Here is a 12,711-nt window from a genome sequence, read left to right on the forward strand (position 1 = left end):
CAGGCCTGACGGGCGAGCCAGTTCTTCAAGGCTATGCGGAAGGCCTGGACGGTGGAGAGGGTACGAATCTCCACGGGGAGCTCGTTCCAAAGGGTCGGGGCTACTGCTGAGAAGGCCCTCCTCCTTGTAGTTGCCAGCCGACACTGGCTGGCCGATGGAATGCGGAGGAGGCCTAATCTATGGGATCTTATCGGTCGCAGGGATGTAATTGGCAGAAGGCGGTCTCTCAAGTATCCAGATCCACTGCCATGTAGGGCTTTATGGGTGATTAATAGCACCTTGAAGCGCATCCGGAGATCAACAGGTAGCCAGCGCAGCTCGCGGAGGATAGGTGTAATGCGGGTGAATCGGGGTGCACCCGCAATCACTCGCGCGGCTGCATTCTGCACTAGCTGAAGTCGCCGGATGCTCTTCAAGGGCAGCCCCATGTAGAGCACATTGCAGTATTCCAGCCTAGAGGTCACAAGGGCCCGAGTGACTGTTGTGAGAGCCTCCCGATTCAGGTAGGGTCGCAACTGGCGCACCAGGCGAACCTGGGCGAACGCCCCCCTGGTCACAGCCGTTAAGTGGTGGTCAAATGACAGCTGTGGGTCCAGGAGGACTCCCAAGTTGCGAACCCTCTCTGAGGGGTATAAAATTTGACCCCCCAGCCTGAGTGGTGGAACAGTAGCCAAATCTTTGGGAGGGAAACACAACAGCCACTCGGTCTTTTCTGGGTTGAGCACAAGCTTGTTAACCCTCATCCAGTCCATGACGGCCTCAAGGCCCCGGCACATCACGTCCACCGCTTCATTGAGTTGGCACGGGGCGGACAGATACAATTGAGTATCGTCCGCATATTGATGGTATCTAATCCCGTGCCTGCGGATGATCTCTCCCAGCGGTTTCATGTAGATGTTGAATAGTAGGGGGGATAAGACCGAGCCCTGAGGCACCCCATAATTTAGGGGCCTAGGGGACGATCTCTGCCCCCCCACTAACACCGACTGCGACCTGTCCGAGAGGTAGGAGGAGAACCACCGTAGCACGGTGCCTCCCACTCCCACCTCCCGCAGTCGTCGCAGAAGGATACCATGGTCGATGGTATCGAAAGCCGCTGAGAGGTCAAGGAGGACCAGGATGGAGGAACGTCCTTCATCTCTGGCTCTCCAGAGATCATCCATCAATGCGACCAAAGCGGTATTCTGTATTTATGACTATAACCATGTTGCTTGTATTTTTATGATTTATATTGTTCTGTTTGTTTCCTAGCGTGATTTGATTGCTTATTAGTAACCTATGACTATCACAAAGTGTTGTATCTTATGTTTCTTGATGAATGTATCTTGCCTTTTTTATGTACACTGAGAGCATATGCACCAAAGAAAATTTGTTGTGTGTCCAATCACACTTGGCCAATAAAGAATTCTATTCTATTCTATTCTATTCTATTATTCTAAACATCTCTTCTTATGTGGAGACAGAACTTCACACACAAATAAGTTTATTGGAATACCTGAAAATGGTCATTATAATTATGGAAGATAATTAACTTAATTGCACAATGGATTTTCTTCTTTATTGCCCCCCCAATTTTGACTTCCAAAGAGTTCATTTATCTTTAAATAAAGTTCCAGAGTTGTTGGAGGTTGTTGGTTTTTTCCCCCTCTAGCAAAGGTTTGGGTCATTATTGAAAGCTGTATCCTACATTTAAATCAGAGAAAATATTTTTCTCCTATTAGATTTTACTTGGCTATTATACAAATTCTTCTCACTAACTTCTAACTTCTTCTGAGGTTTCAAATGCAGAGAGAAAGAACTGTTGTATTATAAACATCTGCCTTCCTATTGAGCTGGGGGAAACAAACTGAAATTTGGAACGGATTTCTTTCATATAATTAGTTTGTTCTTTTTATGTCAAGTGACAACGGAACTCTTTTTGCCTTGAACTTCAAGGTTTTCTCCCTCTTCCTTCTTTTTTTAATTGTGATACATGAAAGAAAAAAAAGCCAAAGGGCTGAACATCCTACTTCAAATAAGTTGACGTAGAGGTCTCTATCTGATGGCAATGACTCAGATTTCTGCATTTTTCTCCTTCAGAAGAAGTTAGTGAGAAGAATTTGTATAATAGCCAAGTAAAATCTAATGGGAGAAAAATATTTTCTCTGATTTAAATGTAGGATGCAGCTTTCAATAATGACCCAAACCTTTGCTAGAGGGGGAAAAAACCAACAACCTCCAACAACTCTGGAACTACACGAGAAATGTTATTTAAAAGCGAATGGCTGGAAATAATAATTTACCTGAATTAGGTACAATCAGATGACCTCCAAGAGAATTGAAGGTCCCAAAAGCAGTGCACGATGGATCGGTTTGCTGCGCAAGGCTCTGGTTTTTCATGTTTAATGCTTCATTATCCAGTAGGGATTGAGTAATCTGTGGAGAGAGTTTGGATGAAAAATCCGGCAGCTCATCCTGGGGTGTGACTGCACCCGAATTATTGTAAACTTTGATCTTCAAGCTGGGCAATGGATCCAGGATTGGCGAGTTGGTCATTGGGATTTTATCAGAGACGTCATGCAAGGCATAGACCGGGCCCCTATACATAGCTGCTGCAGAAGTAAGGTCAGGGGGAACCGCTAGGAGATCTGTTTGAAAGAAGAAGAAATACAACATTGAAATCAAGAAGCTACGGCCTTAACAACAACAGGATCCCCAACAGTCCCTCTCTGGATTTGATATAAATAAAGCCCTCAGAGCTTCATAGTCAACTTGGCCTTCTAGGGCAACTTTGAACATATGCTGTTTAAAACAAATAATGTGATCATAAACCACCGATAAAAAGTAATTTCTACCCTGTTTCCCTGAAAACAAGACTTCCCCTGATAATAAGCCCAATCGGGCTTTTGAGAGCATGTGCTAAAATAAGCCCTCCCTGAAAATATATTGCAACACAGCAGCAGACATAAGATGACCATGCTCACTGTGTCTTGCACCTCAAAAATAATAAGACCTCCCAAAAATAAGGCCAAGTGCTTATTTCAAAAGAAAATAAGACCCTGTCTTATTTTCGGGGAAACACAATATTAGTCAGGAAAAGATAAAGGTTCCCCTCGCAGATATGTGCTAGTGGTTCCTGACTCTAGGGAGCGGTGCTCATCTCCGTTTCAAAGTTGAAGAGCCAGCGCTGTCCGAAGACATCTCTGTGGCCATGTGGCCAGCCTGACTAAATGCCAAAGGCATACGGAATGCTGTTACCTTCCCACCAAAGGTGGGCCCTATTTTTCTACTTGCATTTTTACATGCTTTCAAACTGCTAGGTTGGCAGAAGCTGGGACAAGTAATGGGAGCTCACTCTGTTACGTGGTGCTAGGGATTCAAACCGCTGAACTGCCGACCATTCTGATCGACAAGCTCAACATCTTAGCCACTGAGCCACCGTGTCCCTTATTAGTCAGGAAAGGCTTCACTAAATCATGACTGGGGTATAGGTTTGGCTGCAGAAATCTAAAAATGTTTCAAAATATTAAGCTGCTGCATGCAGCCAAAATTATGTGAGCGATAATTTGTACAGTCATACTAAGGCATTTCACATATGAAGATTCACTTTTGCAGGTGAGAGCCTGATGTTTTTCCAGATGATATCTGCTTATGGGTGAAGAACATGGTTAAATGTTCCTAAAATAGGATGGAAGGGAACAGGGCTATGTAATAGAAGCAGCTTAAGCATTTGAACTACCTCTAATCAATAATTTATGATAGATACAGTATATTAACCTGCAGTTCTGGAGATGTCTCAAAGTAAGACTTTTTCCAGAAAGGGCAGCAAAGATTCCAAGAGCTTTGGCAGAATAACTTTTGACTTTGCACAGCAGTTGCAGACCAGCAAAGTGATCAACAAAATTGACAGAAATGTTGGGAAGAGACAAGAAAGCTATTGCAATGTCAGCATGGCAGGAAACAAATGTCGGAGATTGTAAAGGCTTAAGATCTAGCCAATGAAAAGAAATCCCCAGGAGGCTGATAGGGCTGGGAAAAGATGTGAAAAGTACTATATCCTGAGTCTTTGAAAAGTGGAAAATACTTTGTAGAAGTTTAATCCAGATGGAGGACAGCCTTGTCAACCTTATACCATACAATATAGGAAGCATCCTGTTATAGTGCTCATTAGTCTGACAAGCACAAATAATCACCTACATGGCAGAGTACTTGGGGGTTTTAAGTTGGAGCATGCTTACATCTGTGGGCTAAAAATTGCTACAGGACTAAGCGTTCACTTGTATTTTAGCAGTGGGATTCTCCTGAAAATGGATTCTAGAAAATTTTAAGAACTTGAGAAGCAAGTAGACTGCGAGTAGAAAGATTTTCCAACTAAAGCAATCAATACAAGAGCAATCTAAGTTCAGGATCAAGTTCTCTCCTGCTTCTTTGTATAAAAGATAGTTGTTAGGCTGTACATATTATAGAAATAGGCACAATTGAAGTTCTATGATATGAAGTTTCCTTTCTTCAAAAGTTCATGAACCTGAAATCTGATGGGGCCCCCAACATGTCCCTTCCAGCCAGTCTATTGTGTTTATCTCAGTAGATGTGATCTGAAGTATTCTTACAAGCTAGATGTCACACCTGTCACAGCTTAAACCTCTAATTAGATACGATCCTTGATTCCATTTGTTGAGAAAGGTATAATTTATTAGAAGTCAAGCGTATTGCAATAACGCATATCCAGAACTGAGAATGGTATGCCAAAATCCCTAAGTTCAAATTTTACCTCCCTTCCTTAATTGAACTTCTGTTTTCCAGCGTGGGCATGCACACCAGCCAGCTAGTCTTCCGGTGACTGGCGCGCATGTGTGTGACGATCAGCTGGCCAGCACACGTGCTCATGCTGGAAAATGAAAGACCAGCTCTTGCGATTTCCGGCACTGCCGCATGCATGAAGGCAGCTGATTGTCGCGCGGGAATGTGCGCCAGAAACCTGAAAGTAGAATGGGCAATGCCATGCGTGCCTGGCAACATGGCTCCATGTTTCACTTTGGGCACATGTGCCATAGGTTCACCATCACGGCTATACAGGCGATATAATTAATGAAATATCCCTGATCAAAGATTTAGATTGGGTCAGAGGGAAGAAAAGGTAATGATTTTTAAAGGAGGATGAAGAAGGGGGCCAAATGACATTAGTTCTTATAGATAAAGTTTTCTAGATAAATTTATCTACAAGGTATTCAGTTGGAGAAATCTGCTTTATGGCATATCTCTAAATTTTGTTAATAGTGACTGGAAATAAAGAAACGAACCCTGTCTTGTAGCTTCTGTTTAAATTTTGTTAATAGTGACTGGAAACAAACCTTGTCTGGCAGCTTTTATATTTACAGGCTGAAATCCACCATTTAGTGCTGAGGAATCTATAATATCTGACTCGAAGTCTCGATGGTTCTTCCGGTAGATGAATAATGCAACAGTTACGGAAATAGCCAAGCACACAATCACGGCTATCACAATGCCAACGTAGAGAGCGACATCATCCGAATCAGGAGCAGCTAGGAGGGGAGGGCGGAACCAAAAAGAAAAATAAATAAATTGGGACACAAAGGTAGAGAACATATTACAGTATTTTTTGAAGTATAAGACGCATGTTTTTCCCTCAGAAAAGCAGCTGAAAATCTGGGTGCATCTTATACACTGAATATAGCATTTTTACCTCCCGAAACCCCTCCCCCTTCACCAAAATGGCTGTGTATAGCTTTTAGGAGGCTTTTAGAGAGCTCCTGGGGGCTGGGGAGGGCAAAATGTGTGAAAAATGGACTGTTTTTTGCTCAATTTTGCTCCCCCCAGCCCCCAGGAGCACTCTACAAGGCTTCTAAAGGCTATTCATGCCCCTCTTTAAAAAAAAATAACAGGTCCGTTTTTGGGAGGTTTGCAGAGTGCATAACCTTTTTAAAAAAAGCCTCTTCAAAACCTTTGTGCGTCTTATACTTTAGTGCATCTTATACTCTGAAAAATATGGTAATTGTTCCACATACTTCTATCAGTTCCTATAGGTGTTTATTATAGTTTTGCAAGTTAATTTTAAATTGAATGCTCTGCCACATGATTTTGGAAGGAGGAAAAAATATCTGAGGCATTAGTCATAACTGTTTTCTTACTCTTTATGTATTTTTTTTTCTTGGAAGCAAGCAAAATAACACATTATTTGTAACTAGACTGTCAAGGCAAATTTAATCAAAAGAGCCATTTAGCACTGTTTTCGGTGCTAATTTATTCAGCGGGGCACCTGTTAATAAAAGAGGCTATATTTCTTTTTGGCATACCGAAGCTTTACTTTTAAAAGTAAACAAATCTGAAAATAAAATAAATGGGAAATGGTGACATGTCTGATAGGCAGCCTGCCTACTTCTTAAAGAAAATACTTTGAGGCCGGAGCTCCGTAATATGGAGACATAGAAGTAACTGTATGTTAATGCTTTTCAAATGTGCATGTGTATTTTATTTATCTGAGTCTCTGTCGATCAGTATGCACATCTGTATGTATGTATAAGTTGGAGTGGCTGCTTATTCTTTGCTTAAAAAATGTTAAATATCTACCATATTTTTCAGAGTATAAGACCCACTGGAGTATAAGATGCACAAAGATTTTGAAGTGACAAATTAAAGTTTTTGCACTCTGCAAACCTCCCCAAAACAGCCTGTTTTTCGCAAAAATGGGCCTGTTTTTGTCAAAAAAAAGGGGGCAGGCATAGCTTTTAGGAGGCTTGCAGAATGCTCCTGGGGGCTGAGGGCCCCCCAAAACTGAGTGAAAAACGGCCTGTTTTTCACTCATTTTTGTCCTCCCCAGCCCTCAAGGAGCACTCTACAAGCCTTCTAAAGGCTGTGAACAGCCATTTTTGCAAAGGGGGCAAGGTTTCGAGAGGTCAAAAGTGCTGTATTTAGTGTATAAGACGCACCCAGATTTTCACCCTCTTTTTTGAGGGAAAAGGGTATGTCTTATACTCCAAAAAATACAGTACATATTATTGACATGCCCCCCTAGACAAGCTGAGGGGAATCTATTTTTTTTAAGTCCCAAATATGCAATTTTGCTCTTAGGTTATGGGTGACTATTGAAAAGATTAGTGGTGCATTAAAACCTGGAGGAAAGTATCATCATGTCAGAAAATTCAAAACCTGTTTCTAATACATCACTGATTTTTTGGAAGGTTAAAAAAATCATATTTTCTATTTGTGTGTGTGTGTGTGCGTGTGTGTGTGTGTGTGTGTGAACATCGCTGTTTTATGCATGCTGACAGAATTCGAGAAGTCTGCAATCTGTCAGAGAGCCTACGGCAGCTGTCCAAATCAGATTTGTTCCTCCTGTTTCCAACATGGTCTGACATGAAAATCCAACAGCCTCTGCTTTAGACAACTTTCAAGAAAAAAACAACAATTAACAGCAACAGAACAAGCTGATACCTCAACATGCCTTGGATAGTTTGCTGGAATGTACTGAGATGAAGGATGAAAAAGGAACCAAAACCGTCTAAGCTCACTAATATTTGAGGCCTTGCATTTTTGCCATATGAATATATTTCTTCCTTTCTAGCATCTATCTCCTCCCACTTATGACTATAACCATGTTGCTTGTATCTTTCAATTTATATTGTTTTATTTGTTTCCAATATGATTTGATAGCTTATTAGTAACCGTGACTATCACTAAGTGTCATATCTTTTTATTCTTGATGAATGTATTTTTATTCTCCTTATGAGAGCATATGCACCAAAGACAAATTCCTTGAGTGTCCAATGAAACTTGGCCAATAAAGAATTCTATTCTATTTCATGCATTATCAGCCTCCTTCCCTGGAGCCTATTCTTCCAAAGGAAGTGACCGGTGACCAGTGGTGGGTTCTTTGATTGCCCTGAAACATTGTCGTCATTTGAATGTCTTTAATTTAAAGTTAAGCATAAATGTAAAGCATCGGGCATAATTCTTCTTTTCTTCCAGTCTCTTAAAATGCAACTGAACTCAAACTGGTTTGTAAACATGTATGTGTGTGTGTGTGTGTGTGTGTGTATCTACTCTTATTGTTCTGTTGTTTTCATTTTAGAATTGTGGTTTTGTGAAGTTGCTTGTTCGTTGGAGTTATTTTAGTTGGATTGTGAGCTGCCTTTCAAGCTTTATGTTTGGTTTGATTTAATTTGGCTTGTATTGAAAGACTGGGTAGAACTTCAACAAGCATATAGTTATCCTTGAATTCATTAGGTGGGTATTGTGTCTTTTCTCCCACAGCTCCAGACAATGTCTATGGAATAACCCTTCATTTTATCCAACAAACTCTTTTATCTACGTTTGGACTGAATGCAACTGACTGTCTCAAAAGTTTCCAATTTTCCATTAATAAGGCTGGATTAGAAGCCAGGTCTGTCTGATAGATCTCATTATAATCCAGCATCTTAACTACTACACCATTCTGGCTTTATTGGATGTTAGAGTCCTCACTTATTCCCAAATACAGTGCTATAAGGTAGGCCAGAATGATAATGTCTGCAACACTTGTGAGGTGAAACTGAATATACACATCATCCATTTACTGTGTTCATAGTTTGTCCTTCATTTATTCTAAATATCTAAATATTTACCCTCTAAATTTCCCAGGTTATTGATTTTCACAATGCAGATGAGCAAACTGCAAAAACAATAATAGCAAGGTAGAATTTTTTATAGTTCTGCTGTAGGAATCAGACCAGCTTTGGTGATCTTTTCACTTACATGCTTGTAGTACATCCTTTCACTAAACCCACTGTAATATAACAGGCCACCCCTTTGCTTCCCTCAGTAAGTCTTTCCCCACAAAACCCCTCCCTATGTGACATAAATATGATGCAAACTTTTTCATGAACAGAAAATATTTTATTTTATGTTTAAATAGACCAATATTACAATATTTAAATGTACTGATATGCTTAAATAGTAAGCCTTTGGATTCATTATGTACATAGGCAATATCTTCTTAAAAGAAAATATCATGTTCTAAAAATGCTTGGTTTTGGTTTTCTTTAACTCTTAATACTGTGTTTCCCCGAAAATAAGACAGGGTCTTATTTTCTTTTGACCCCTGAAATAACCGCTTGGCCTTACTTTTGGGAAGGTCTTATTATTTTTGAGGTGCAGGAGGCAGCAAGTGTCACCTCATGGTTGCTGCTGTGTTGTGCTGTGCGGTAACGCAACACAGCTGCTTGTCAGCCAGATGCTTTTCAAACAAAGCACTGCTCAGCTGCAGGAATATATGGCGGTAGGTAAGGAGTGGGGTGTAAGGTGCATCGCTGGGCCTGCCGCTCTTTTTGCAGCGGCCATTAGCATGACAGGAGCGTGGTAGCTAGGGTTGTGGGAGCAGCCATTAGGTAAGGGCATGTGGGTGGCGTGGTGCATGTTTCACCCTCCCTTTTCCCCCTCCAGTCTCAGCAAGCAACCAGAGAGCATGTGCTCAAAAGCCCAATTGGGCTTAATATCTGGGGAGATCTTATTTCTGGGGAAACAGGGTAGCATAGATGAATACCGATAGATGACCAAAGGACATTAGGTTCAATATATTCTGCCTAATGGAACTCAAAAGGTGCATTTGAAAATGCTACTATTTTATTTTATCTTTCATAAATGGATTTAATGGAAAAAAAAGTGTGAGGAAAAATCACCAAGGGAACCATTCTCTCTCATTGTTTTATCCTCTTTAATCCAATTTAAAAGTTGCAATTGTTCCATGCTTTGCTGGAATCTTAATTGGTTTCTTTGATTTTCTTTTATCTTCCTTCCCTAAATTTGTTCTCCAAGTGTGGACTCTGCCTTAAACAAGCACAACATAACTCTGGAGAAGTTGAATCTCTCTTCCCCAATGGATATACAACCTAGTGGAAAGTAACTCTTGGATCAGCTAATCAGAATCCAAGCTCACATTATCAAGCAACACTTACAAGAAAATCCATATTCATTCTGGGTTCTCTGTTCAGTTGAAATAGGGTAAATGAAACCTTTAAAAGAAAAAAAAATGGGAATAAAATCAAATTAACACAGGGAGCTTTTAAACACACACATTCACACATACACACAATTGCACCCAAATGCTTTAATTTAAAAATAAAACAAAAGGAATGGAAAAGGGGGAAAAAAGGAAGGAAAAGAAAAAAAAAACCTCATGGCATTTTAGAATTCAGATTCTGCACACTATTATAATTTTGCATCTCCTGTCTGCTCAATAGTCTTACTCAGAATTAATAAGTAGACAGATTGAATTTCAAAGCCAAAAAATGGTCTCGAGTCACTAACTTTGGAGTGCTTAAAGTCTTTCTTTTATTGAGCATAAACTCTAATGGATCTAATTTATTTCAGACATCAAGGATCATTAGCATATGGAAAGTCTTCTTCCTCCCAATTCCTGCCATATGCCTTAATTCCCAGGATATATTCAGCAAAGCTCTAAATAGTTTTTTATTTAATTATAGAAGCTAAGCTGCTGGTCTAATAGAACTGCAAGAGCCTTGCCTTCAACGGTCAAAGGTTAAATATCCATTTACCAAGTGTTCAACCCATGGAAAAGCATCATTCCCTTCACTCTTCCTTTTCCCTTAGATTTTAGGGGAATGCTTTTCAACCTTCCCTTTAATAGAAATCCAATTCTGTTCTCCGGGGAGCAAGCAATTTGCCAGAGAGTTGGAAAAGGCATGTGTTCCATTTGAGATCATTAGAAAATCAATAGGAACCTTGACATCATAAAGTAATTTATTTCAGATTTTGAAGCTTTGTGTAATATTGACAAAACCATAACACAATTTTTCCCCCTACAAGAAACAAATAGAAAGAAAAGCGACTTTCCCCTGATTTTTAGTGATAATGCAATTCTCAAGCAATCTATTTTTTTCTTCTTTGAGCAATTTGCTCTGAGGCTGTGCAGTGAAGAAAAAAAAAGTTGATTTTTGTTTTTTGGTCTATGCCAACGGAGAAACATTTAGCTGGAACCAAATCCCCACTGTGATGAGTGGAAATTTTACTTCTAAGTAAGCATGTTCAGAATCAAGGAAACAGCTGGGGGGAAAGCTGGCTTACTTTAAAAAAAAAAGGAACCAAAAAACCTAAAATGTTGGATTTTTTTTTTCATCTAAAATATTGCATTCCAGGCCTATCAGCAATTAAATTTTGAAGACATTTTAAAATACCATGAGAATGAGATTGAAAAACAGAAGACACTTTCAAAACAGAGGAGAACTATTGAAAAGCCATAACACAAATTTCAATATAATATCATTTAGTATTTGATGACTAAAAAAAGGTTTTTCAATCAAGGTAGGCTACACTGATATAGAGAAATGGCAACCAAGTTTATCCACCTTGTTACAGGATCCCTACAGCATGGGTCTATTATCTTCAAGGCCCACATAGTTCAAAGTATGATTACCAACAACTTTCACAATTTCCATGCTTTAGCATGATTTTCAATAAGGAAAGCACAATTCATAATAATTTTACTTTCAAGTTCTCAATTTCTCTTGACCAGGTAGAGCAAGACCGTTTTTGAAGTTATCTTCATAAACTAGGGACACGATACACATTAAGCAAGGGAATTCTGCTGCATATGTAGTTGCTGATGCTCTAACGTTGCTCTACCACAGAGGTATCACAACCTTTTTCTCCTTCGCTGAACCAGGATGGGCGTGACCAGTGCGTGACACATCCATCCCGCGGGGTGTGAGTTTGTCAGCCCTGCTCTACAAGTAGTACTTGGAAAGACAGGATATGCTTCTCCAAGGCCTCAACCTACACAGACCTTTCTATAAATGTGGCTTCTTGCATATGGATTTCAACATCAGTATGTAAAACAATGATGCATGTTGTGGTGTCTTACATTAATTACAGTAAGCTTAAAGAGATGCACAACTTTCTTTTTAACAAAATAAAAGGAAGGTGGGAGAAACCTATGAATTGCTGGAATTAAATGAGCATTAGAAAACACCGTACATCATTCTGAGAATCTGCATGGCCTGCTCCTTAATAAAAAGTTGATTTCAGCTGATGGCATTTGGAAATATCCAGCACCTATTCTAATATACTTACATTATGAAATGCTTCTAACTATGTATTTTTCGGTTCCCCAATTTTGTTTGCTATGCCACTGATATTGGCATTGGCATGTGTTGCCTCAGACACTCATTCTTTTCTTTTTCTCTCTTTTGCAGCTCAGCTGAGAAATGCTGTCTTGCTCAAGAGTATGCCAAGGACAATCACAGTTAGCCCATCTCTCATTACAAGAATTGCTAAACTAATGTTACATTGCTATGCTGGATTTACAGAACTGCTGCTTCAATCCTGAGTTGCTATGGTTTGCTTTGATAGTACATCCAGATAAGTCACTTTTCTCATACTCCAAAATTCAACTTCCTGAATAAAGACAACAAATAAATCCATTCTGGGAAGGCCCCAAGCCATGCACAAATTCAAGGTATAAGCTACAGGTAGTCCTGGATTTATTATTGTAATTGAGTCCAGAATTATGGTCATAAACAAGTCATCCGACATGATTTTACATTCTTTTGCAGTGGTCGTTAAGCAAACAAAGGGCTTGTTAAGTGAAGCCATTGTCCACAATGGGCAATTGGTTATGTTTAAGATGGTCTCTATTAAGAGCCGAGGTGGCACAGTGGTTAAATGCAGCACTGCAGGCTACCTCAGCTAACTGCAGTTCTGCAGTTCGGCTGTTCAAAT

At 39.9% G+C, this 12,711-nt stretch overlaps 1 protein-coding gene across 1 annotated transcript in view; it reads right to left on the bottom strand.

The window, feature by feature from the left end:
* The window catches only part of UNC5C (unc-5 netrin receptor C), a 158,482-nt gene that overhangs the window by 40,772 nt on the left and 104,999 nt on the right, over positions 1-12,711 (bottom strand). The window contains exons 9-11 of the mRNA XM_032224337.1: positions 9,930-9,986; positions 5,331-5,522; positions 2,283-2,627 (exon numbers count right to left, since the gene is read on the bottom strand). Of these exons, the coding sequence (XP_032080228.1) occupies positions 2,283-2,627; positions 5,331-5,522; positions 9,930-9,986 (594 nt within the window). The remainder of the gene's footprint in view (positions 1-2,282; positions 2,628-5,330; positions 5,523-9,929; positions 9,987-12,711) is intronic.

The sequence above is a fragment of the Thamnophis elegans genome, chromosome 9 (genome assembly GCF_009769535.1).
Source record: "Thamnophis elegans isolate rThaEle1 chromosome 9, rThaEle1.pri, whole genome shotgun sequence".
NCBI lineage: Eukaryota > Metazoa > Chordata > Lepidosauria > Squamata > Colubridae > Thamnophis > Thamnophis elegans.